The sequence below is a fragment of the Pleurodeles waltl genome, chromosome 6 (assembly GCF_031143425.1).
Source record: "Pleurodeles waltl isolate 20211129_DDA chromosome 6, aPleWal1.hap1.20221129, whole genome shotgun sequence".
NCBI classification, from domain to species: Eukaryota; Metazoa; Chordata; class Amphibia; order Caudata; family Salamandridae; genus Pleurodeles; species Pleurodeles waltl.
The window spans coordinates 210,477,330-210,503,715 of record NC_090445.1 but is presented as its reverse complement, the minus strand read 5'-3'; the positions used below and the strand labels follow the sequence as shown (position 1 = coordinate 210,503,715).

Sequence of the window (26,386 nt, the reverse complement as noted above, 5' to 3'; positions counted from 1 at the left end):
GATCTTCTTCGCAACAGCAGGGAGAAGGTTCTCCACCCGATCCTGTCAACTCTGCACCTTAATGTGTGGAGATTGAGTGGCAACAGTTGACGGCCTTTGACCTTCCTCCCAAAGTCTGTAAAGTTATTTGGGCAACCAGGCATCTATCCAATAAAACGGTATATGGTATATGCCTGCCATTGGAAACTCCTTGTACATTATTGTGCAGAAAGATCTATTGATCCTCCTTCTGCTTCTCTTTCTGATATCCTTCTTTTTGTCCTATCTCTTGCCCAGTAGGGTTCTGCCTTGGGTCCTTTCAGAGCCTTATCGGCGTTCCTTCGGCTGTCTGATCAGCCTTCAAGTCTCCTATTGCACGTAGATTTCTTAAAGAGCTTGTACATATGTTTCTCCCTACACCAGTGGTTCCCAACCTGTGGTCCAGGTTCCCCTGGGGGTCCGCGAAGCATCTCAGGGGGTCCGCGACTGCTTAGAAAATAAAAAAATATTAACAGATTAGGTAACAAACTTTCAGTAATGACTCATGGGTGGAAGGGGAAGGTCGGTCCCCAGATTCCAATAATGATTCAGTGGGGGTCCCTGTAGTCCAGTAATGATAAAGTGGAGGTTCCACAGAAGTCAAAAGGTTGGGAACCACTACCCTACACCCTTTGTTATGCCTCTATGAGACTTCAATCTGATCCTCACTTTTCTCATGTCTGCTCCTTTCAAGCCCTTACACAACTGTCCCTTCTGGCTGCTCACCATCAAGACGGCCTTCTTAGTGGTGATAATATCTGCCAGGAGGGTGAGTGAGATGCAAGCTCTTTCATCTAAGCCACTGTATCTCTCTGTGTTCTCAGAACACGTGCCTCTTTCTTTCCCAAGGTGGTGACCCCATTTCATCTGGGTCAGACTGTCACCATGCCCACCTTCTTTGCTCCAGCGCATCCATCTAGGGAAGAGGAGTGACTTCACCGACTGTACCCAAAAAGAGTGATGTTGTTCTACCTTGACCACACAAAAGAGTTCTGGGTGGATGGCCAACTCTTTGTGGGGTGCATGGAAGCAAAGAAGGGTCGGGCAGTGCAAAAACCAACCATTTTGCCCTGGGCCTCTGCATTAAGATCTACTATGCACTGGCCAAGAAGCAGCCTCCTGAGTGCTTGAGGGCTCATTCTCCGAGGGGCAAAACTGCTACCACTGCATTAGCATGGGGTGTTCCAGTCCTAGATATTTGTCAGGCAGCACAATGGGCGTCCTTGCACACATTTGCAAAACACTATTGCCTGGACAATTAGGACCAGGGAGACTGACACTGCGCCTGTTCGGTCCTATAGGACTTTCTCATTTGAGAAGATCTATCAGCAACCCACCACCAGGAGGTCATGGCTTGGGTATCTATTTTAAGGTAAGGAATCTGCGGCTAGAAGTCCCTATCGGATCAACAAGTCACTTACATTCAGTAATGCATTATCTGATACAGACTCTGTTAGGCTGCAGATTCTTTACACCAACCCGTGCCTCCCCACTGATTTATTAGGGTCAGAATTGTCCTGTTCAGGGCCCTAGTTTTTTTGCACGAGCGAACTGTTCTATCTATGGCTCTGTGTTTCGGGCGTGGACGTTTGTGGGAAAAAGAACTGACCTACGCGCCTTTATAGGCAACCGTGACGTCACAGACAGTTCCAACGACGCCACTCAGATCCGAACAGCACCACCTGATGGCTTGCTCAGGGTACTGCTCAGCAAAAATTCCAGATTCCAAGCTGACGCCAGGAAATTCTAAAGTAAGGAATCTTCAGCTAGATAGTCTCTACAGATAACGCATTAGAGAAGATAAATAACTTGTTCTTCTGAAACAGAATATTTAGTATATTATTTTCATTTCAAATAAAGCCTATTCACACTGCAAGGCACCATTGGCTGAAGATTCCACTTTAATTCTCTCACAAAACGCATAGAGTGTGCTATCATTCTTTAAATAGAATTTTGACACAATTTTAAGTTAAGAAGCTCAGCTCTTTTAGAATATATAGCGACACAATTTTCCGGTTCAAGGAACAAGTATCCCTGAAAATAGCTGTACCTTTTTAGAATTATTAGGATTTATGATTATTATTGTCAAATAAAACCACTGTGAAGCTTATCATTGCCTTCTCTGAATGTTTTAATAGTCATCTACATGAATCACTACTTGTTCAGAAAGTAACATCTGTTTCTTTCTGATCTGTCTCAATAGTTAAGAGTTCCAAACATACTCACATTAAACTAGCCGTCTTTCCGAACATCATGATTTCGGTCTTATCGGTGTTCAGTTTCTGACAGTTGGTCTTCGTCCAGTTGGTGATTTCAGTCATGCAGGTGCTGAAATTGATCTGGGTACTGGGCATCTTGTCTGGGAGGGAGAGAATGAGTTGCATATCGTCCACATAGGAGAGGATGTTGATGTTTTGAGGGCAGATTATTCTGGCTAGTTAAGTCATGTATGTGTTGAAGAGGGTCAGGCTTAAGGGTTTTCCTTGCTGAACTCTCACATGAGGTCGCAGGCATACGAGGTGCACTGTGCCAGGCTGACTGACAAGGTTCTTCTAGTCAGGAAGGAGCCAATGTGATGGGAGACAATTGTCTAATGCTGGGAAGAGGTCCAGGAAGATGAGGGTTGCAGTGTTTCCTCCGTCCAGAGACTTGCGAATGGCTGCGGTGAGGGTATTTTCCATGCTGTGGTTGGGTCTGAACAGTAGCAAGGAATTTTCAGATAGAGACTTACAACTACAGAGTCTTTACATTTTGAATATTCCCCAGACGTCAGATTGAATCCAGAAACTTTTTAGCAGTACATCTGTGCATTGACACCGTTCCACTCTGAAAATGGCTTGCAGAGCGTATACGAGCTGCTGACATTAGTTCCTTTCTTTATGCAGCACCAGTAGTCCTCTGGCTTTTCTGGTGATGTCCAGTTGTTGCTCATGGACATGCCTTTTGACAGTACTTGCCTGTTGGAACAAGGCAGACTTCTCTCGAACAGTTCAAGGAGAGTACAGCCACTGCATGCTTCCTGCGCTGATCGGCCACACCTCGCCAACCCAATCAGCCCTACCACTACTTTCTCAGCTTCGGCAGAGGTGCCCCATACCTCCTGCCAGTCCAACCTCAACAAGGTGCCCAGCAGATTTTCATTCCAGGTTGTGGTACACACCACCCTCGCAATCAAGGTCAATGGGCCACCCAGTCCACTAAGGCCCAGCAACTCTACCTACGCAGTGGGAGACAGGATCCGACGATTCTTGCTGACAGGCCATAACATCAGACAGCTAGGTATTATAGTTAGCCTGAAAGGTGGGTACATCTTACCCTGCATTTCCACTCTGCCGCACCTTCCACCATCCCCAAAACGACTGACGGAATGCCATCTGTCCATCTTACCGCAGGAAGTGGATATTGAGAGGCTGCTGTGCCAGAAGTTGCAGCGCAACATTGGAGGTCAGGAGTTCTAGTCTTCACCTAACTCTATGGCCCGCAGTTGAAGGCGGGCTCACACAAAGCAGTTGTCAACCACCTCCAGAAGATGACACACCTACTGTCATCTTTGGGGCTCACTATCAGCATGCTGAAATCGCACCTGAATCCTTCTCAGATTCTCCTCTTCATCAGAGCCATTTTGGACACGCTTCTGTTTCATGTATTTTTCCTGGCAAAGGTAGTCCAGAACATTCAGGCTATGATCCCGAGCTTTCAGCCTCAGTCCTGGATTTCATTGAAGTCGACCTAAAGCTGCTGGGACTGATGGCCTCCTGCATCCTACTGATTAAGCACAGCAGGTAGCAGGTTCTGAAGCAGGCCATATGTGGGCTCTGCAGCAGGAACTGAAGTCTCAGTGGGCCCAGCACCAAAGGAACCTCTCTAACCACTTTTCAGATTTTGTAGAAGATTGCAAAATATCTGCAGAAGTTGTTGCTGGACTGCGATTGTGTCAGCAACAGACCCCGCTCCCTTCCCTACCCCAAGTTGACAGTGGTGGCCATCTGTGGGAGGTAGCCGTAAAGGCCCTCCTTCTTCTGCCCATTAAGGTGAGAATAGTGCAGGTGCTCACGGACAGTACCACCGCCATATGGAACTGCAGCAAACCGGGCGTGATAGCTGGATTACCTGGGAATTTTCTTGCTGGTGAAATGCACGGCAGGATTTGCAGAGTGCCAGGGCAGATGTGCTCAGAACCTTCAATCGATCTGTTTACCACTGCAGAGAACATGCACTGGAAGCACTAGTCTGCAATGGAGTTTCTAAGGTGTCTCTCATTCTGAGACACGTTCCACATTGAGTGGAAGTCAGGACTCCAGTATGCCTTCCAGCCAATACCACTCCTGTCCAGTATCCTTGTGGCTCCAGATTGGGAACAAGAACAGCAGTCCTGGACTTGAGCATCTGTCCTCCAATCAGGCTGCTTCTCTGGGAGGATCTACTGTGGCAGCAACAGGGCAGGGTTCCGCACCCGGGCCTTTGTAATCTCCACCTTCTTGCTTGGAGATTGAGAGGTGACGGCTGAACACCATCAAACTTCCTCTGGAGGTGGCTTATTTAATCCTGCCAGCCAGTCGTCCCTCAATGGAAACTTATGCCTGTCGTTGGGACAGTGTTGTGGGTTGGTGAGGTACTATGCAGGCAGACAAAGGTATCTAATGTTTTGTTTGTTTTGACCCAAGTATGACAAGACTTTGGGCACAGATAAAGCGTACTTTGGCTTTTTTGCAATTGCCGGATCCGCCCTCATTGTTTGTCTCCAGTAGTTATGCCCTTTTTGAGAGGTGCACAATATATATTTCCTCCTCCTCTCTTTGGTATGTATGTATGTATATCTATCTATCTATCTATATGTTCGATGGCATGTGTAGCTGCAGATACACATGCTGTGCACATCCCGCCATCTGGTGTTGGGCTCGGAGTGTTACAAGATGTTTTTCTTCGAAGAAGTCTTTTCGAGTCACGAGACCGAGGGACTCCTCCCATTTCGACTCCATTGCGCATGGGCGTCGACTCCATCTTAGATTGTTTTTTTTCCGCCATCGGGTTCGGACGTGTTCCTTTTCGCTCCGTGTTTCGGGTCGGAAAGTTAGTTAGAATCTCGGAAAAAAACGTTGGTATTGTTTGCGTTCGGTATCGGGTTAGTTACAACAGATCGACACCGAATTTAGAAGAGTTCCGGTGGCCCTTCTGGGTTTTTTCGATCCCCCGTCGGGGCCTGGTCGGCCCGGCCACGTGTGAATTCAAGGCTGATGGAACGGACCCCATTACGCTTCTGTCCAAAATGCCATAATAAGTATCCGTATACGGATCAGCATCTGGTCTGTAACTTGTGCTTGTCCCCAGAGCACAAGGAAGATACTTGTGAGGCCTGTCGAGCGTTTCGGTCCAGAAAGACGTTAAGAGACCGAAGAGCCAGAAGACTGCAGATGGCGTCGACGCCCACAGAACAAGAGCGTTTCGAGGAAGAAGAGGAAGCTTTCTCTATCCAAGAGTCGGACTCTGAAGAGCTCGAGGCCGAAGAAACGCCGAAAACCGTGAGTAAGACGTCGAAACATAAGACTCACGAGAAGTCAACAAAAGCCCAGGGGACGCCACCGCCAACAGGCCATGGCTTAACCCAAACAAGCGGTGACCGAGCCAAGGCACCGAAAAAGGGCACGCTGGTGTCGAAGTCATCCGACTCCGGTCGAGATACCGCCACACAGCAATCTCGGACCTGAGACATCGGCTCTGAGAAATTTCGGCACCGTCACAGCGCACCGAACAAATTCGGCATCGAGACACCACCACGCCGAAAATTACAAAGGTTTCTTCGGAGCCTAAAAAGACCTCCGAAAAAGTTTCTGTTCCGAAACATCCAGCCTCGGAGCTGAAAACAGGTTCCTATACAGAGGAACAAGGATTGGCCTCCCAAATGAAAAAACATAGATTTGGAGAGGAACTTCAAGCTGTAGAGCCAGACTATACTCAAAGGAGGCTCCACATTCATCAAGACACAGGGAAGATAACCACTCTTCCTCCAATTAAAATAAAAAGAAAACTTGCCTTTCACGAAAAGGACAAGGAGCCACAGGCAAAGGTGGCAAAGAAAACAACTCCACCACATTCTCCACCACCATCAGTGCACACATCACCAGTAGCAACTCCTCCACTGATGCACTCCCCGACTCATACTGCCATGAGTCAAGATGATCCCGATGCATGGGACCTTTACGATGCTCCAATATCGGACAACAGCCCAGACTCGTACCCTACCAGGCCGTCCCCTCCTGAGGACAGTACATCTTACACACAGGTGATCGCAAGGGCAGCTGCTTTCCATAACGTCACCTTGCATTCAGAACCAATTGAGGATGACTTCTTGTTTAACACGCTAACCTCCACTCATAGCCAGTACCAAAGACTACCTATGCTCCCAGGAATGCTAAAACATTCAAATCAAATCTTTCAAGATCCTGTTAAAGGCCGAGCCATAAACTCCAAGAGTGGAGAAAAAATACAAGCCACCGCCAACAGATCCTGTTTATATTACAACGCAGTTAACTCCAGACTCAGTAGTTGTCGGGGCAGCTCGTAAGAGAGCAAACTCTCATACCTCGGGAGACACACCACCTCCAAACAAAGAGAGTCGCAAATTTGATGCTGCGGGCAAAAGGGTTGCAGCACAAACAGCAAACCAATGGCGCATTGCCAATTCACAAGCGCTTTTTGCAAGATATGACAGAGCTCACTGGGATGAGATGCAACATTTGATAGAACACTTACCCAAGGAGTTCCAAAAAAGAGCACAACAAGTGGTGGAAGAAGGACAGAGTATCTCTAATAATCAGATACGGTCTTAAATGGATGCAGCAGATACGGCTGCAAGGACAGTAAATACTGCACTAACAATAAGAAGGCACGCATGGCTCCGCACATCAGGTTTCAAGCCAGAAATTCAACAAGCCGTGCTAAATATGCCATTTAATGAACAGCAGTTGTTTGGGCCCGAAGTCGACACTGCTATTGAGAAACTCAAGAAGGACACTGATACGGCAAAAGCCATGGGCGCACTCTACTCCCCGCAGAGCAGAGGCACCTTTCGCAAAACACCTTTTAGGGGAGGGTTTCGAGGACAACCTACAGAAACCACAACATCACAAACAAGGCCCACTTACCAAAGCCAATATCAGCGGGGAAGTTTTCGGGGGCAATATAGAGGGGGACAATTCCAAAGAGGTAGAGGAAAATTCCAAAGCCCCAAAAGTCCTCAAAATAAGCAGTGACTCACAAGTCACCCATCCCCATCACATAACACCTGTGGGGGGAAGATTAAGCCCATTTTACAAACATTGGGAGGAGATAACAACAGGTACTTGGGTACTAGCAATTATCCAGTATGGTTATTGCATAGAATTTCGAGAATTCCCTCCAACAGTCCCACCGAAAACACACAGTATGTCGAAACAACATATAAATCTTCTAGGATTAGAAGTTCAAGCATTGCTCCAAAAAGAGGCAATAGAATTAGTACCAAAACAAGAACTAAACACAGGAGTTTACTCACTGTACTTTCTAATACCCAAAAAAGACAAAACTCTAAGACCTATACTAGATCTCAGAATATTAAATACATACATCAAATCAGACCACTTTCACATGGTTACATTACAAGAAGTAATCCCACTGCTCAAACAACAAGACTACATGACAACACTGGATCTAAAGGATGCATATTTCCATATACCAATACATCCTTCACACAGAAAGTACCTAAGGTTTGTATTCCAAGGGATACATTACCAATTCAAAGTGTTGCCAATCGGAATAACAACTGCGCCAAGAGTTTTTACAAAATGTCTAGGAGTAGTAGCTGCACATATCAGAAGGCAGCAAATACATGTGTTCCCGTACCTAGACGATTGGTTAATCAAAACCAACACGCAAAAACAGTGTTCACGACACACAAATTACGTCATAGAAACCCTACACAAACTAGGTTTCTCAATCAATTACTCAAAGTCACACCTTCTGCCGTGTCAAACACAGCAATACCTAGGAGCAACAATCAACACAGTAAAAGGGATTGCCACTCCAAGTCCACAAAGAGTCCAAACATTCCAAAATGTAATACAAGCCATGTATCCAAACCAGAAGATACAGGTCAAATTAGTAATGAAACTCCTAGGCATGATGTCCTCATGCATAGCCATTGTCCCAAACGCAAGGTTGCACATGCGGCCCTTACAACAGTGCCTAGCATCACAGTGGTTACAAGCACAGGGTCAACTTCTAGATCTGGTGTTGATAGACAGCCAAACATACATCTCGCTTCAATGGTGGAACAGTATAAATTTAAACCAAGGGCGGCCTTTTCAAGACCCAGTGCCACAATGCGTAATAACGACAGATGCATCCATGACAGGGTGGGGAGCACACCTCAATCAGCACAGCATCCAAGGACAATTGGACATTCAGCAAAAACAGTTTCATATAAACCACTTAGAACTGTTAGCGGTGTTTCTAGCTCTGAAAGCATTTCAACCCATAATAACCCACAAATACACTCTTGTCAAAACAGACAACATGACAACAATGTATTACCTAAACAAACAGGGAGGAACACACTCGACACAGTTGTGTCTCCTAACACAAAAAATATGGCATTGGGCGATTCACAACCACATTCGCCTAATAGCACAATTTATTCCAGGGATTCAGAATCAGTTAGCAGACAATCTCTCTCGGGATCACCAACAGATCCACAAATGGGAAATTCACCCCCAAATACTGAACACTTACTTCAAAATGTGGGGAACGCCACAAATAGATCTATTTGCAACAAAAGAAAACTCAAAATGCCAAAACTTCGCATCCAGGTACCCACAACATCAGTCTCAGGGCAATGCACTATGGATGAACTGGTCAGGGATATTTGCGTACGCTTTTCCCCCTCTCCCACTTCTTCCATATCTAGTAAACAAGTTGAGTCAAAACAAACTCAAACTCATACTAATAGCACCAACATGGGCAAGGCAACCTTGGTACACAACACTACTAGACCTTTCAGTAGTACCTCATATCAAACTGCCAAACAGACCAGATCTGTTAACACAACACAAACAACAGATCAGACATCCAAATCCAGCATCGCTGAATCTAGCAATTTGGCTCCTGAAATCCTAGAATTCGGGCACTTAGACCTCACACAGGAATGTATGGAAGTCATAAAACAGGCTAGAAAACCTACCACTAGACACTGTTATGCAAATAGGTGGAAAAGATTTGTTTATTACTGCCATAATAATCAAATTCAACCTTTACACACATCTGCAAAAGAGATAGTAGGATACTTACTACATTTGCAGAAATCTAAACTAGCTTTCTCTTCCATTAAAATACATCTTACGGCAATTTCAGCTTACCTGCAAATTACGCACTCAACTTCATTATTTAGGATACCAGTCATAAAAGCGTTTATGGAAGGCCTAAAGAGAATTATACCACCAAGAACACCACCAGTTCCTTCATGGAACCTCAACATTGTCTTAACACGACTCATGGGTCCACCTTTTGAGCCTATGCACTCTTGTGAAATGCAATACTTAACGTGGAAAGTTGCATTTTTAATTGCCATCACATCTCTAAGAAGAGTGAGTGAGATTCAAGCATTTACCATTCAAGAACCATTTATTCAAATACACAAAAATAAAGTTGTTCTGTGGACCAATCCTAAATTTTTACCAAAAGTAATATTGAATCAAACGGTAGAATTACCAGTGTTCTTCCCACAGCCAGATTCTGTAGCTGAAAGAGCACTACATACATTAGACATCAAAAGAGCACTAATGTACTACATTGACAGAACAAAACTAATTCGAAAGACAAAACAACTATTTATCGCCTTTCAAAAACCTCATACAGGAAATCCTATTTCAAAACAAGGCATTGCTAGATGGATAGTTAAGTGCATTCAAACCTGGTATCTTAAAGCTGAAAGAGAACTGCCTATTACACCAAAGGCACACTCAACCAGAAAGAAAGGTGCTACCATGGCCTTTCTGGGAAATATTCCAATGAACGAAATATGTAAGGCAGCAACATGGTCTACGCCTCATACATTTACCAAGCACTACTGTGTAGATGTGTTAACTGCACAACAAGCAACAGTAGGTCAAGCTGTACTAAGAACATTATTTCAAACTACTTCAACTCCTACAGGCTGAACCACTGCTTTTTGGGGAGATAACTGCTTATTAGTCTATGCACAGCATGTGTATCTGCAGCTACACATGCCATCGAACGGAAAATGTCACTTACCCAGTGTACATCTGTTCGTGGCATTAGTCGCAGATTCACATGCGCCCACCTGCCTCCCCGGGAGCCTGTAGCCGTTTAGAAGTAGATCTTACACATTTGTACATTTGTAAATATATTACTTGAAACTTCATTATGTACATACGCATTCACTCCATTGCATGGGCACTATTACTAGCATACACAACTCCTACCTCACCCTCTGCGGGGAAAACAATCTAAGATGGAGTCGACGCCCATGCGCAATGGAGTCGAAATGGGAGGAGTCCCTCGGTCTCGTGACTCGAAAAGACTTCTTCGAAGAAAAACAACTTGTAACACTCCGAGCCCAACACCAGATGGCGGGATGTGCACAGCATGTGAATCTGCAGCGACTAATGCCACGAACAGATGTACACTGGGTAAGTGACATTTTCCATATATATGTTGGGTGGCATATGTAGCTGCAGATACACATGCTGTGCATTATCCTGCCATCTAGTGTTGGGCTCGGAGTGTTACAAGTTGTTTTTCTTCGAAGAAGTCTTTTCGAGCCACAAGGCCTAGTGACTCCTCCCTTTTGGCTCCATTGCGCATGGGCGTCGACTCCATCTTAGATTGTTTTCTTTCCGCCATCGGATTCGGACGTGTTCCTCTTCGCTCCGTATTTTGAATCGGGAAAGTTAGCTAAATTATCAAAAATTCGACGGTATTGTTATCGTTCGGTACCGGGTTAGTGTTAGTGTATCGGCACCGACATCAAGAGCGCTCAGGCGGCCCTTCGGGGCTTCCGTTCTCCACGGAGGCCTGGACAGCCTGACCATACCCATCGTCCCAGACTTATGGACTGGACCCCCTTCTGCTTCTGTCCTAAGTGTCATTCGAAGTATCCTTATACAGACCAGCACCGGGTCTATAATCTGTGTTTATCACCTGAACACAGGGAGGAGACTTGTGAGGCTTGTCAAGCGTTTCACTCGAAAATAAACCCTAAGAGATCAGCGAGCAAGAAGACTGCAAATGGCGCCGACACCGAAAGAGCAACTCGACGTCGGAGAGGAGGAAAGCATTTCCATCCAGGGGACGGACTCTGACGAATCCGAAAGTGACCGAACCTAGACGGTGCAGCCAACAGTGAGTAAACCTGCCCCGTCCAAAACTCACACAAAGACATTTAAGGCCATGGTGACGCCACCGCCAACAGGCCATGGCTTAACCCACGGAAAAGAAGGTGACCAAACATCGGCACCGAAAAAGGCCAGCGAATTGCCGAAGACTTCCGACTCCGGTCGCGATTCCGGCACCGAACGATCTCAACACCAAGAGTTCGAGTCACCCAAAGTGAGAAAAATATCTTCGGAACCGAAAAAGACTATATCTGAAACCTCGGTACCGAAAAAAGCGGCTTCGGAGCCAAAAAGAAGCTCTTATACAGAAGAGCAAGGACTTTCCAGCCAAATGAAGGAAAGACCTAGATTTGAGCAGGAATTAAGTATGGAAGAACTGGACCATACACAAAGGAGGTTACATATCCAGAAAGAGACTGGGAAAATACAAACTTTACCTCCAATCAAATCTAAAAAGAAACTTGCATTTCAGGAGACAGAAATGCAGCCAAAGGCAAAGGTGATTAGAGAGAAATCCCCACCACCAAGGGTATCACCACAACGTCCCCACCGCACTCACCACAACTGTCGCCAGTGGGAACACCTCCAATGCAGTCACCCACACATACTGGGATGACACAGGATGATGCTGATGCATGGGACTTATATAATGCACCAGTATCGGATAACAGTCCGGATTGTTCTCCAACAAAGCCGTCGCCTCCAGAAGACAGTACTGCATGTACGCAGGTACTATCCAGGGCAGCTACGTTCCACAACGTAGCAATGCACACAGAGCCAGTGGAGGATGATTTCCTGTTTAACACCTTGGCATCCACCCACACTTCCTATCAGAGTCTGCCAATGCTCCTGGGCATGCTCAAACACGCGAAACAGGTCTTCCAGGAGCCGGTTAAGGGAAGGGCTATCACGCCTAGGGTTGAGAAGAAGTACAAACCTCCCCCAACAGATCCTGTGTTCATAACACAACAACTTACACCGGACTCGGTGGTTGTAGGAGCAGCAAGAAAGAGAGCAAACTCTCAATCGTCAGGAGACGCTCCACCGCCTGACAAAGAAAGCAGAAAGTTTGACGCAGCAGGCAAACGAGTAGCAGCACAAGCAGCCAATCAATTGCGGATTGCAAATTCTCAAGCCCTACTTTCTCGCTACGACAGGGCACATTGGGACGAGATGCAACACATCATACAGCACTTGCCCAAGGAACACCAGAAACGTGCTCAACAGGTTGTGGAAGGAGGACAGGCCATATCTAACAACCAGATAAGGTCCGCACTACACTCGGCAGACACAGCAGCACGAACGGTCAACACGGCAGTAGCCATTCGCAGGCATGCATGGTTAAAAAGTTCTGGATTCAAGCCAGAGATCCAACAAGCGGTGTTGAATATGCCATTTAATCAGGAACAGTTGATTGGGCCGGAAGTTGACACAGCAATTGAGAAGGTAAAAAAAGACACGTACACGGCCAAAGCCATGGGCGCGCTCTATTCTCCACAAGTCAGAGGCACCTTTAGGAAACCTCAATTCAGAAGAGGTTTTTGGCAACAAACATCAGAGCCTTCCACCTCTCAAACTAGACTCACCTATCAGGCATAATATCAAACGGGAGGTTTTTGTGGTCCCTATAGAGGACAATTCCCAAGAGGAAGTGGAAAGTTCCAAGCAACCAAACCAAGCCAGACCAAACAGTGACCTCAGTGTCACAAAACCCCAACACTTTTCACCAGTGGGGGGTGAGGTTTAACCGCATATTATCAAAACTGAACACATATTACCACAGACGCATGGGTACTATCAATTATCCAACATGGTTATTGCATAGAATTCACAAAATTCCCGCTAGATGTGCCACCAAAAACACGCAATCTGTCCAAACAACACTTAGACCTATTACAAATAGAGGTCCAAGCACTACTACAAAAACAAGCAATAGAGCTCGTACCCAATCATCCGAAAGGAACAGGCGTCTACTCACTATATTTCCTAATTCCAAAAAAGGACCAAACGTTAAGACCTCTCTTCATCAAATCAGACCACTTCCACATGTCAACACTTCAAGACGTGGTTCCCTTACTAAAAAAGGAGGAATGCATGACAACATTGGATCTCAAGGATGCGTATTTCTACATACCCATCCATCCTTCTCACAGAAAATACTTAAGGTTTGTAATGCACGGCATACACTATCAATTCAAAGTGCTATCGTTTCGGATAACAACGGCCCAAAGGGTATTCACAAAATGCCTAGCAGTAGTAGCCGCTCACATAAGGAGACAGCACATGCACGTATTCCCATATTTAGACGACTGGCTAATAAAAACCAACACTCAACAACAGTGTCTGCTTCACACGCAATACGTCATAGAAACTCTACACAAACTAGGGTTCTCTATAAATTATCAGAAATCACATCTGCAACCATCCCAAATACAACAATACTTGGGAGCAACACTCAACACACAAAGGGCAGTTGCCACTCCAAGTCCACAAAGGGTCCAAACGTTCCAACTGTAACATCAAGCATACAGTCAAACCAACACTACCCAGTAAGGTTTGTAATGAAACTTCTAGGCATGATGTCTTCATGCATAGCCATTGTCCCAAATGCAAGATTACACATGCGGCCCTTACAACAGTGCCTAGTAAAACAATGGACTCAAGCACAGGGTCAACTTCAAGATCTAGTGTTGATAGACCGCCAAACTCACTTCTCGCTTCAATGGTGGAACCCTATTAAACAAAGGGCGGCCATTCCAAGACCCAGTGCCTCAAGCTGTCATCACAACATATGCTTCCATGATGGGGTGGGGAGCACACCTCAACAAGCACAGCATAAAGGGTCAATGGGCCAATCAACAAAAACAACTTCACATAAATCATTTGGAACTGCTGGCAGTGTTTCTAGCATTAAAAGCATTTCAGCCACTGGTAGCCCACAAACACATTCTTGTCAAAACCGACAACATGACAACAATGTATTATCGCAACAAACAAGGGGGACACACTCGTCACAACTGTGTCTCTTAGCACAAAAGATTTGGCATTGGGCAATTCACAATCACATTCGCCTGATAGCACAATACATACCAGGCATTCAGAATCAGTTAGCCGACAATCTCAGTCGAGATCACCAGCAAACTCACGAATGGGAAATTCATCCCCAGATCCTACATGATCACTTCCTCCGCTGGGGAACACCAAACATAGACCTATTCGCAACAAAAGAAAACGCAAAATGCCAAAACTTCTCATCCAGGTACCCACACCCTCAATCCAAGGGCAATGCACTGTGGATCAGTTGGTCAGGGATATTTGCTTACGCTTTTCCCCCTCTCCCACTCATTCCTTATCTGGTCAACAAACTAAGTCAAAACAAACTCAAACTAATACTCATAGCACCAACCTGGGCTCGCCAACCGTGGTACACAACACTGTTGGACTTATCAGTAGTACCTCACATCAAATTACCAAACATACTAGATCTGTTAACACAACACAAACAACAGATCAGACACCCGAATCCAGCATTGCTCAATCTACCAATCTGGCTCCTGAAGTCTTGGAATTCGGACATTTAAATCTTACACAAGAGTTTATGGAGGTCATTAAACAAGCTAGAAAACCTACAACAAGACATTGTTACGCAAACAAATGGAAAAGATTTGTTTGCTACTGCCACACTAATCAGATTCAACCACTACAAGCCTCCACAAAGGACATTGTAAGCTACTTATTACACTCACAAAAGTCTAATCTAGCATTCTCTTCCATTAAAATACATCTCACTGCAATATCTGCCTATCTGCAGATTACACATACAACATCAATTTTTAGAATCCCAGTCATTAAAGCATTTATGGAGGGACTAAAAAGAATCATACCCCCAAGGACACCACCAGTACCTTCGTGGAACCTTAATATTATATTAACACGACTCATGGGCCCACCATTCGAACCCATGCATTCTTGTGAAATGCAATATCTGACTTGGAAAGTAGCCTTTCTAATAGCTATCACATCACTTAGAAGAGTAAGTGAGATACAAGCATTTACTATTCAAGAACCCTTTATACAAATACATAAACATAAAGTGGTTCTCCGTACAAATCCGAAATTCTTACCAAAGGTCATATCACCGTTCCACCTAAACCAAACTGGAACTCCCAGTCTTTTTTCCGCAACCAGACTCAGTAGCCGAAAGAGCCTTACATACATTAGACATAAAAAGAGCACTAATGTAATACATTGACAGAACAAAACAATTTCGTAAAACAAAACAATTGTTTGTAGCCTTCCAAAAACCTCATGCAGGTAATCCTATATCCAAATAAGGCATCGCCAGATGGATAGTTAAATGTATTCAAACTTGCTATATTAAAGCAAAAAGAGATTTACCTATTACACCAAGAGCACATTCCACTAGGAAGAAAGGCGCCACAATGGCTTTTCTTGGGAATATACCTATGACAGAAATTTGTAAGGCAGCCACCTGGTCTACGCCTCATACATTCACTAAGCATTACTGTCTAGATGTGTTAGCAACGCAACAAGCCACAGTAGGACAGGCTGTATTAAGAACATTATTTCAGACAACTTCAACTCCTACAGGCTAAACCACCGCTTTTTGGGGAGATTACTGCTTGTTAGTCTATGCACAGCATGTGTATCTGCAACTACACATGCCACCGAACGGAAAATGTCACTAATCAGTGTACATCTGTTCGTGGCATGAGACGCTGCAGATTCAAATGCGCCCTCCCACCTCCCCGGTAGCCTGTAGCCGTTCTTAGTTGAATGAAAATTGTAAATTTGGAAATAAATATTCTTTTGATACACATTAAGTACCTACATACCTACTCCATTGCATGGGCACATCTAGTATACTCACAACTCCTACCTCACCCTCTGCGGGGAAAACAATCTAAGATGGAGTCGACGCCCATGCGCAATGGAGCCGAAAGGGAGGAGTCACTCGGTCTCGTGACTCGAAAAGACTTCTTCAAAGAAAAACAACTTGTAACACTCCGAGCCCAACACTAGATGGCAGGATAATGCTCAGCATGTGAATCTGCAGCGTCTCATGCCACAAACAGATGTACACTGGGTAAGTGACATTTTCCATATATATATATATATAGATAGATATATATACATACCAGTGGGATGTTAACTTGGTCCTCACGCTTCTGATATGCCTTCCCCTCGAGCTGCTTCGCATCTGTTCCTTGCGGCTTCTCACCATGAAGACAATGTCCCTTGACACCATAACAGCGGCACGGCATGTGAGTGAGCGCCAAACGCTTTGTGTCAACACATCATACACCACCACCAAAGTTGATGGTCAAAACATCACCTTACTGGCATTCTATGCTCCCGCTCACCCCTCTATGGATGAGGAGGGACCCCACATTTTAGACTTCGAGAACTCCCTACTTTTATATTGATCATCCCAAAGAACACCAGGTTGCCAATCAGCTGTTTGTGGACTTCTCTGGAGTGAAAAAGGCTGTGCAGCAGAGAAGCATCCCCCACTAGATTGTGCTTTACATTAAGATCTGCTATGCAATTGCCAAGAAGCAGCCTCTGGTAGGACTGCATGCTGCTTCTACTGGGGCCAAAGCTCCTACCACTGTATTGGCATATGAAGTCCCTGTCCTGGGCACTGGCGTGAATGCTACGTGGGTGTCGCATAATAGGTTCACAAGCACTATCATCTGGACAGTCAGGTTCTCCAAGGGTGGCATTTGCCCTGTCCAGTCCTGCAGGACTTTCTAGTTTTAGTCCATTCACAGTCCCACCACCAAATAGATACTGCTTTGGTACATATTCAAAAAGTAAAGAGTCTGCTGTTACATATCTCTCTAAGAAAAAAACAAGTTCCTTCCCTTTAACAATGCTGTTTATGATAGAGACTCTTAACTGCAGATTTACTCACTCACCCTCTCATCCTCCCTGTTCTGTGATTGGACTATATCCATTAATAAGACCTGAAGTCTAGGAATCTGCGCACTGGTCACAGTCATTTTGCTGTGAGGGCTCTGCACCTGGAGGCGCAGGCAGCTCAAAGGCAGCTGATATCAGTGGCACCTATATATGCTCTGCACGTCATTTCTGGAGCGGAAATATAAAATAGGGCTTATGATTATAAATTATGCATAATACATCGCAATTAAAATGCTTCTCAAAAGAAAGCCAGTAGGGTGCATGTATGGATGTAGTGACTTGATCTTTCCGTTTAATATGAACTAAAGTCCTCACTTTTGCATTTTGAAGCAGTTGTCTTCTTTTTTAAAGTCTTCTTTAGAATGAAGTACAAACATTTTGCAAGATATGGGTGCACTATTTGTAAGTATGAGAGGCAGGAAAAGATTTTTCTTAATCAGTTTTAGTAGAAACATATGCTTGCAACATTATTTATCTGATCTTCCATTGTGAGTTCACTGTCTAAATTTCCAAATGCTTATTTGTTAGGCTGGTGGTGTTCTGAGACCAAAGATTATAGGCTAGAATTCTTTAGATTGCTTTGTTAAAGATGTTCCACTCCAACATAATCCGTTTGCTTAAATTACGCTGCAAATGATTAATACATATTGCAAGAAATTTAATTATTTTTTGGAGTGGGTGACTACCCATGCAAGGAACAATCACAACCCTTGTCAGTGTGAACCCACAAAGTCACTAAATTAACCTGAGCTCAACCTCCTGGTACCTATGGCACAGAACATACCGTCTTAATAAAGGGCAATGTGTAAAGTATTAATGCAGTACCAAAACAGTGTTAAAGTAGAGGGGGACGTAACTGGCATAATTATATCTGGCGTATTTACCACAAAATTACTTGAAATTATACATATTTCTGTGAGAACCATAATCTATTATTTAGCACTATTTTTGTGATGCAAAATGTAAACTCATGTCCAAAATGGGCCCGACGATGCATTTTGTGCTGAGAAAATAGCACTGAATGCTACAGGACATGACCAGTAGTACCCAGCAGCTGCTCACTGTCTCTCTTAGTTCATTGTTCCTGTGCTCCTGAGGTAGGAGTTTTGCCCCAAATTACTCTGAATGACTCAACTGGTGAAGTTGCCTAATTTTGCATCACAAAATAATGCGTAATTACTGAAATTACTCTGCATAATTAACATTTCTCCCAGGCCTATATGAAGTTGAAATGCAACACAATAAAAATCCCAAGCCAAATTAGAAAAATAGAGTAAAATTTAAAAAGTAAAATGGAAAAAATCCAATAAGGGGAACCGGAGAGATCAATTTTTAAAGAAGAAATAGCACCAAAAAGCATAAAGTGCCAATGATAGTCAATGGTCGCCGTAGACCGTGAGCTAGGCACAATTTGACCCTGACCTCGATAGAGCATAGGTGTGATAACCCACCAGGTCAAAGATTTTACCTTCTGACTTCAATCCATTAAGTCCCAATCCACCACAGGAGTACACTTTTAAAGCCCTTCAGGACCTTGAGAGAGGCACCTGGAGAATCACAGGGTGTCAGGCAGTGGCCAGACAGCATGGTCCAGTCCAGGGTTAGTAGCCACTATACTGCTGTGCAGTCACTGGAAAATAACTCCTTTAGCTTGTTGTATCCTTGTAGCTTTGACAGAAGGTCAGCCCTATGACCCTTGGAGTCCTCTTCTTTGTCCTTGGTGCAAGAGAAGCAAAATGGGGTCCAATCCTTCAGTGCTCTTCTTAGGCCACAGACAGCAGCTTCAATACTTTTGATTTTCCTCAGGTGCAGGAGTGTTCTTAAGTTGGTACCTAGAGGTGCCACATTTATGCCTGGCATGAGTTACTGGGTGTGAACGACTCCTGGGCATGCCCTAACTAATGGGGTAGGAAGTTCCTGGAGTCAACCCTAAACATTTTGGGCATTTTCAAGATGGCAAAAGTCTCCAGACACTCTAAACTTGGACTTTGAGCGTTGGGTGTGTGTGTGTGTCAAGAATGTATCAATGGTAATCCAAGTGTCACCCCACATCTAGCACTTAAATCCTGTTTGCAGCGGTCACTCCGGTAGAACAAAAGTCGAGTTGTTCAACTGCAGACAGTAGATATACAAGAACTGTTTTGATATCCGGATTCCCTTCCTTTCAAGTACTCCCCCAGTGTTATATGTAAAACCCAGAGACAGAAGACTGGCAGGACAAAAGTAGGGTTTTCAGCAGTACGACAGTGGATGCACAAGAATTAATTCAGCTTCCTGTTTTCCTTCTTTTCAAGTGTGCTCCTAGTGTTATATGTAAAACACAGCAGATCTGCCACGCAGGATTTGACATTCAAGAAGGACTTGACACTGCAATATCAAAAAGGTTGCTCACATCCTCATTCTGCTTATTCTGTTAGGTTCAGATGAGTCATCTTTGCCCATTCAGGTCAGCCTATTGTTTGCTCCTGGAAAGCACTTCGCATATTTTTCACAACTATTCAAAGGCTAATTACTGGATGACAGAAGTGGGAGGGTAAATGCAAATTTAACCTCCAGGAATTTCAGGCAGGAAAAAGGTAACTTTCTAAGAAGTACTGTTCTTTAGTGTTTATTAAATATCTGACTTCGCCATTGATTTGATTTTTAGTAACTATTAAAAAAATAGCTGTTTCTCTAGTTAATGCTATTCCTGAGATACTGTAATAGGATTTTTAATCTGTACTGGTTTCCTGCATAGGACAACCCTCCTGCCACAGTAGAAAATAGCTTTGGGGAGCTAATCTATGTAAGGACATGTTAACATTACATTTCTACATGTCCAACTTTTAAATACCATGCACCCTGCCTTGTGGGTGGCAAGGCCTTCAATTAGATGACTTAATAATATTTAAAAGGGAGGTTATGACCAGTCAAAAGGTTTTATTTTTATAGGTCAAAGTTTTTACAGTGCTACAGTCCTGCTACACTGGTGGGCCTGAAGCCATGTTTTACACTGTCTCTGTAGTTGGTGGCACAGTAGATACAACAGCCCACTAGTGATATATAACTGACAGGCACTTGGGTACATTTTGTACCATATGCTTTGGACTTACAGGTAACTTAAATATACAAGTTAGGAATATGCCAATTCACCCGTGATAAAATGGGTAGCACAGGCAATTTACCCCTATTTTACAGGGTTAAAGTGCACTGAGTTCCAAAGCATGGGGTCCAGTGAAAGGTGATAAATCAGGCGTCACCATACAGAAAAGCAGATTTCCTACACACATCCTGGAATCAATTTCCATTTGGTGATCAGCAAAAGTCCTGTTCTCTTTATGGAAGTGGATATTACTGATGAGTTTAAATTTATCAGCATAGTTATGAAAATGAATGTCTTGAGGTGTAAATTTTGGGGGCCCTTCAGCTGATGAAGTTCCATTGTGTAAGTGTCCTGTGTTCTGATCGACAAGTAGAAGTGTGTTTATTCTACAAAATGAAACGGAATGCCGTGTCCCTATGCTTTATACTAAATAATTCTACACCTAGATACCTACATAAAAAATTCAACACCAGATTTGAATAATATAAGTACAAACACCAGTATTCTCAAGACTAGAATGTGATACATCCATCCTCAGTTGCATCGCTAGTATCCAGATGGCAAGACTAAAAGCTGTCTTTCATGCAGCTGCCGATTGGTCACAGATACAGGAACATTTGGCCATATCTCACTTGTTTAACTCGAGTGGCTCCCGTTTCTCGTTCCTTGTACTTAAAGATCTGCCTGCATTGTGTTATGAAGATCTGAAACGGAACGTTCTCAATTATGTAAAAAAACAAACTAATGCTGTCAGGTAGGTGGAGAATCTTGGTCAGCATCACCCATCTATAACTGAATACAGTAAAGGCAACACAACTTCTACCATTAACCGATCCTTTTCACACTTTATCCCCAAACATGCCATGGTTTTCCCTCTGTAATCAGACAGGACCCGGGCTTCATATTCTCTAAAAACACCCACTTCTGATATAGCTGTCTGCATCAAAAATTACTCTTGTACCCTTCTGCAACACACCTTATTTACCACCCACAGGCTCTTCTGGCACACCAATTTATCTCTTCCACTTACAAGGAAAATCAGCTACTGTACCTTCCGTTCTCTAGAATGAGCCTATTTGTCTCCCATAGTTACCTTAAGTAATCAACTTGCGAGTTGTTTTCACTTTTCTTTTGTCTCTCCATTTGGTATAACTGAAGTTTGAAAAGTCAGAATTTATTTTATTTCTGTATTGAGGCCTTTCCTTTTTTAAGCACTGTATCATCGTCTTCGACCAAGTCTGACCAGACTAGAGCAGTGTTGTTAACTCCACACTCCCACAGCCTTTTAATTAAGTCTTATGAGGGAAAAGTCTAACAAAATTAGGGCTCTGACTCTAGTAGTGCGGACGATCACACAGCAGTAGTATAATAACTGATTCAGTAATTAGGATAGAACGCATGCCTGGTAATCCCTTGAGATGTTATTTTTCTCAACAAAGGTTTACCATTGTTGCCTTTCAAGAAAAGAGTTTTGAAGAATAGCGCAATTTCGTAATTCACTTATAATTGCCATGGTCGTTATATTCGTCTTTTGTATTTTTCTAGCAGAGTGATAACATCAGCTTCCTTAAAATATAAGGGGACTATCATAGACGTTGATTGCATATTTATTGCATATTTATTGCTTAAGTAATGGTAGAAGTAATGGTAGATTACAAAAACAGTTGTTTAAGCATATTGGCAGAACAGATTGTTATCAAAGGATTGTTTTGGGTTTCTTTTCTAGAGCATTTTAGGTAATTGGTTGTGCTTTAAAAATAAACAAAAGCTTTTGATCCTTAAATTGCAGTCCTCTGAGTATGAACTGCGAATGCAGAACACCATACGTACTAACTGTAATTCAAACTGTATTTCCTTGACGTTTCTCATTCCCACATGTTGTCAGTGCAATGAGATGAGTTCACACTTCATTTTTTTTTTGGTATCCTCTATAGTCATTGAGGGTTTCTAGCGATTCTAAATAGACTAACAGTTATCTTTTTTTTAATCAATGTTCCAAACAGTTTTCATCAGAATATTTTTGACTTACTCTTTTTCACTATTCTACATGTATCTGTTTTAGTATAAGGAGTCTGTTAAGCTCTGTAATGTATTCTGTGGTGGGGATATCCCATCAGCCGCAGTAATTAGATCTGTCTCTTGTTTCTCTACAGGACATTCATCATGGTAATGGCACCCAACAAGCCTTTTACAGCAATCCCAATGTGCTGTACATCTCACTACATCGCTATGACAATGGCAACTTCTTCCCAGGCAGCGGAGCACCAGAAGAGGTGAGTCCTACTTCTAGGGATTTCCATAATTTAAATGATTTCTTTCATTGATATCCTTGGAGGTATTCTTGTCTTTTGTCAGATTTTCTGAAATCCATGTCTTCAGGTATGCTGCATATATTATTGCCCCACATAATGGTTCTAGATATTCTTCTTATATGTTTATACTTGAAAAAGGAAACTTTATGTAGCCAAACACAGTATCCATTCTGACATCTCACTATAGACAAGGAATATCTGCAGTTTTCCAGCTCACTGCTCAAATAACTTACAGCATCCCCGTGAACTGCAGAGTGGTGTATTATCTCCTGGAGGAAGTCACTCTATTGTTCCCTCCATCCACTCCTTTACTTCCTTTACCTGGTCCTTCTGGTGGCCACCCCAGATTCGGATGGGGGTCCATGCAGTTCAAATACAATCACTGAGCAGCCTGCAGATGCAGAGCAGTGTACTAACTACACTGCTATTTGACTGCTTTAGTCTTCTTGGCCGTGCGTGAATAGTCCCCATGTAAAACAGCTGGAACATGTACTGGAAAATATGGACCCTCCCGTCATTATTGGCCTTTTTTTCATGGCACAAGTGATCTGGCTATTTAGTGAGTAGTGCTCCTCCGCATTCTCTGAATCCATAAATTGTGTGCATTGACCTACTTCAAGCTGAAAACTACACGCTGAACGATTGCTATCCATGTACACCCTGACCCAGAAAACACACACACTTGTTGTGTTTGACAGGCTTGGGGTCATTATACCCTAGCATCATTGAAACCTCCTCTAAACACTTAGATGCAGTCTATGATACTAGGCTATACTCTCTCCCCTTTCATTGTTGTTGGTGTCTTCAATGTAGATATGACTTCATGGCTCTCCCCCACACCACACACACCCTAGTTCTTGTCTGGCAACTCACAATCTTAAGAGGCACACGCAGCACGCTCATTCTCATGGGAAGCTACTGGACCTTATAATTTATTCATTTCCCCAATTATTGCCCCACCCTGTTACCCCTAAACCAATGGTTCCCAACCTGTGGTTCGCGGACCCCCAGGTGCCCATGATACATTCCCATGGGATCCGCAGGCCTGGGCCGGGAGGGAGGCACTTCTTCAAGTGGGGCCTCTGACAAACATGCATGTTTTTATTATATTTATTACTTCCTTTGTGCAGCCGTTTAAAAAGGTCCTGCAAAGTTCCTTGTACATCCAGCAGTTTTCCAGCAAAAATAAAAGCGTTGAGATAACTCTCGTGATTAATATACCCGCTGGAGAGTGTGATGGGAGTTTTGTCTAGTGGCAGTTTTGACTCAAAGGTAGCACATATGGTTAATATGCCTGCTGAAAAGAACCTGCATCATGCAAAGAACAGTATTTTATGTGCATAGCACAGTGGATCACTGCTTTTGTCACAGTTTCTTTTGTTACTGTGCAGTTCATAATCGTAATCTAGCAAAGTGAGCTGTGAACTTCCATTAAAGAGCTGCATGCCAACTGCATGGCTCAAATTAGACAGTTGTTTTTACCCCAGCCTTTCATTTTCCTTCTGCTGCTAAAGAAGGTTTGCTTGTGTTGAAATACATTCTTATTATTTAAGTCAACGCTAACCACTGTGTTGTGTTATGAATCCTGAGTTTTTGCTTCTCCAAGCCAAACATTCTTTAAAAATGCCTACCAGTCTACATGACATCTGAATCCTACACCTTGTAGGTCTTTTTAAAGTGTTACGACACCCTACACTGGTATGAGAGGTGCTCTAAAACAAATGAATTATGTGTGACAGAAATGCTATGGAGAGATCAGAGGCCCTTATGGTTTTACTTCCTTTCCCCACCACATATTTATGTGTAAAAGCTTTCTCAGATCTTATGTACCTAGAAAATAAAAACAGAAATCGCTTAGGAAATGTAGAATCTGACCTGTGTATTCAAATTTTCTAAATAACACCAAACATTGAAAAGTTAGTCACCAAGAACGCGCACCAACCTTCCCATTAAAATGCTTCAATTTTTGCATATTTTTTCAATATAAAATAATTATACCTTTAGTCATTAGAGTATCTGGTGTGTACTCAGTTGTGTATTTTTTGTGAATTACTGTTTTTATGTTTTTTTTTGTTTCTTTTTCTTTTTTTATTTCTTTTTATTGTTATAAACCGTTGCTCACCACATAGCAATTAATGCCACATTTTTTGCAGAGGATCATTCTTGGCCCTTTTATCCATACAACAATTATCAGTGCATCATCAGTACAGGATCATCAATCGGGATGTAGTCAGTCCCACCAGTCTACAATGCACAAAACATTAATTACCTCCCAATTGCAGTTAAAGATGGTTGTAGGAAGCTGGCCTGGTGTGTGGTGGGTACCTATGGTACTTACACCATATTCCGGGTATCCCCTCTTAGTGAAGTGTAGGAAGTGCCTAGAAGCCAGGCTTTCTAGAGGTAGCTGTGGATCTAGGAGACATGAAAAGCTCATGCAATACCACTACAGTCACACAGTACTTCTCACAAAGAAGAAAACACTTGGTTGTACACTAATAAAGGTACTTTATTTTTGGAAAACAGTATCAGGAAATACTAGAGAAGCAACCCTCCAATAGGAGGTAAGTGAATACACACACACAAACACTAATAAACAGTAAGAGGCATAAAAAGGTTAGAAAACAGTGTAAAATGGCAATAAACAATAGTGGCCCTTGGGGGAGCCCAAGCCATATACTAAGAAAGTGGAATGCAAACACAGGGCCCCCACTAAGGGAAGTAAATCGTGTAGAGGGGAGCTGGGAGTAAACCACACAGGTAAGTAATGCAGTACCCCCCAGCCACCAGGAATGCAGGAGTAAAACACTGACCCCAAAACCACCCCAAAGGATGAAAGGAAGAAAAGGAAGATACCCAGAACAGCCCGCAAGAAAGCAGCAATGGATTACCGAAGATGGAGACCCGTGGAGAGAGGGAACCAGGTCCAGAAGTGTCTGTGGAGTCCAGGGAGAGTAGGAGATACTACCCTTCCAGAGGTACCTTTTGGAGTTGGTCGATGACGAAGGAAGACAGGTCAGCACTGCAGCACAGAAGCTGTAGAAGAGTTCCTGGTGCATGAAAAAGTTGTCCCAAGCCGGAGGTTGGATTGCAGATGAATGTCTGTGAAGGATTTCCACCAACAAGCCTTGGCAAAGGCAAATTCACGATTGGAGGAAAAGTGGTGCTGCTGGGGACCAGCAAGGTCCAGGAGGGGGAGTCACAGGGGAACCTCCACGTTGGATAAGGCCCACAGGAGCAGAGGCAGCACCCACAGGTGTCCCACAGGACAGGGACACAGAAGTTGCTGAAGCATCTCATGCAGCACCACAGAGGTTGCTCCCACGTCGCTGGAGGACCATGCAGAGGCCCAGGAGTTGCAGGAGGGAGGGCTGGAGCTACAGGTTGTCTGAAGTTCCCCTTGGAGGTGAAGCAAACAAGCCTTGGCAGCTGCAAAGGGCATGGTGCACGGGGTGCTGTCTTGCGTGGAGTGGAAAGGACTTACCACCACCAAAGTGCGACAGCTGGTAGAGAGGACCAAGGGGAACTCTTCGGACCACCACTTGTGATGCAGGACCTACACCACTCAGGATGAGGGGAGATCGGCGCAGCCAGTTGTCGTTGCAGCCAGGTACCTGCGAATGCAGGGGACTGATGCCTTC

The 26,386-nt window shown here is 43.8% G+C and overlaps 1 protein-coding gene across 9 annotated transcripts in view; it reads left to right on the top strand.

Annotated features, from left to right (window-relative positions):
- The window catches only part of HDAC5 (histone deacetylase 5), a 962,367-nt gene that overhangs the window by 800,534 nt on the left and 135,447 nt on the right, over window positions 1–26,386 (top strand). For all 9 annotated transcript variants that reach the window (XM_069237853.1, XM_069237857.1, XM_069237855.1 and 6 more), the window contains one exon: window positions 22,587–22,706. In XM_069237853.1, coding sequence (XP_069093954.1) covers window positions 22,587–22,706 — 120 coding nt within the window. The remainder of the gene's footprint in view (window positions 1–22,586; window positions 22,707–26,386) is intronic.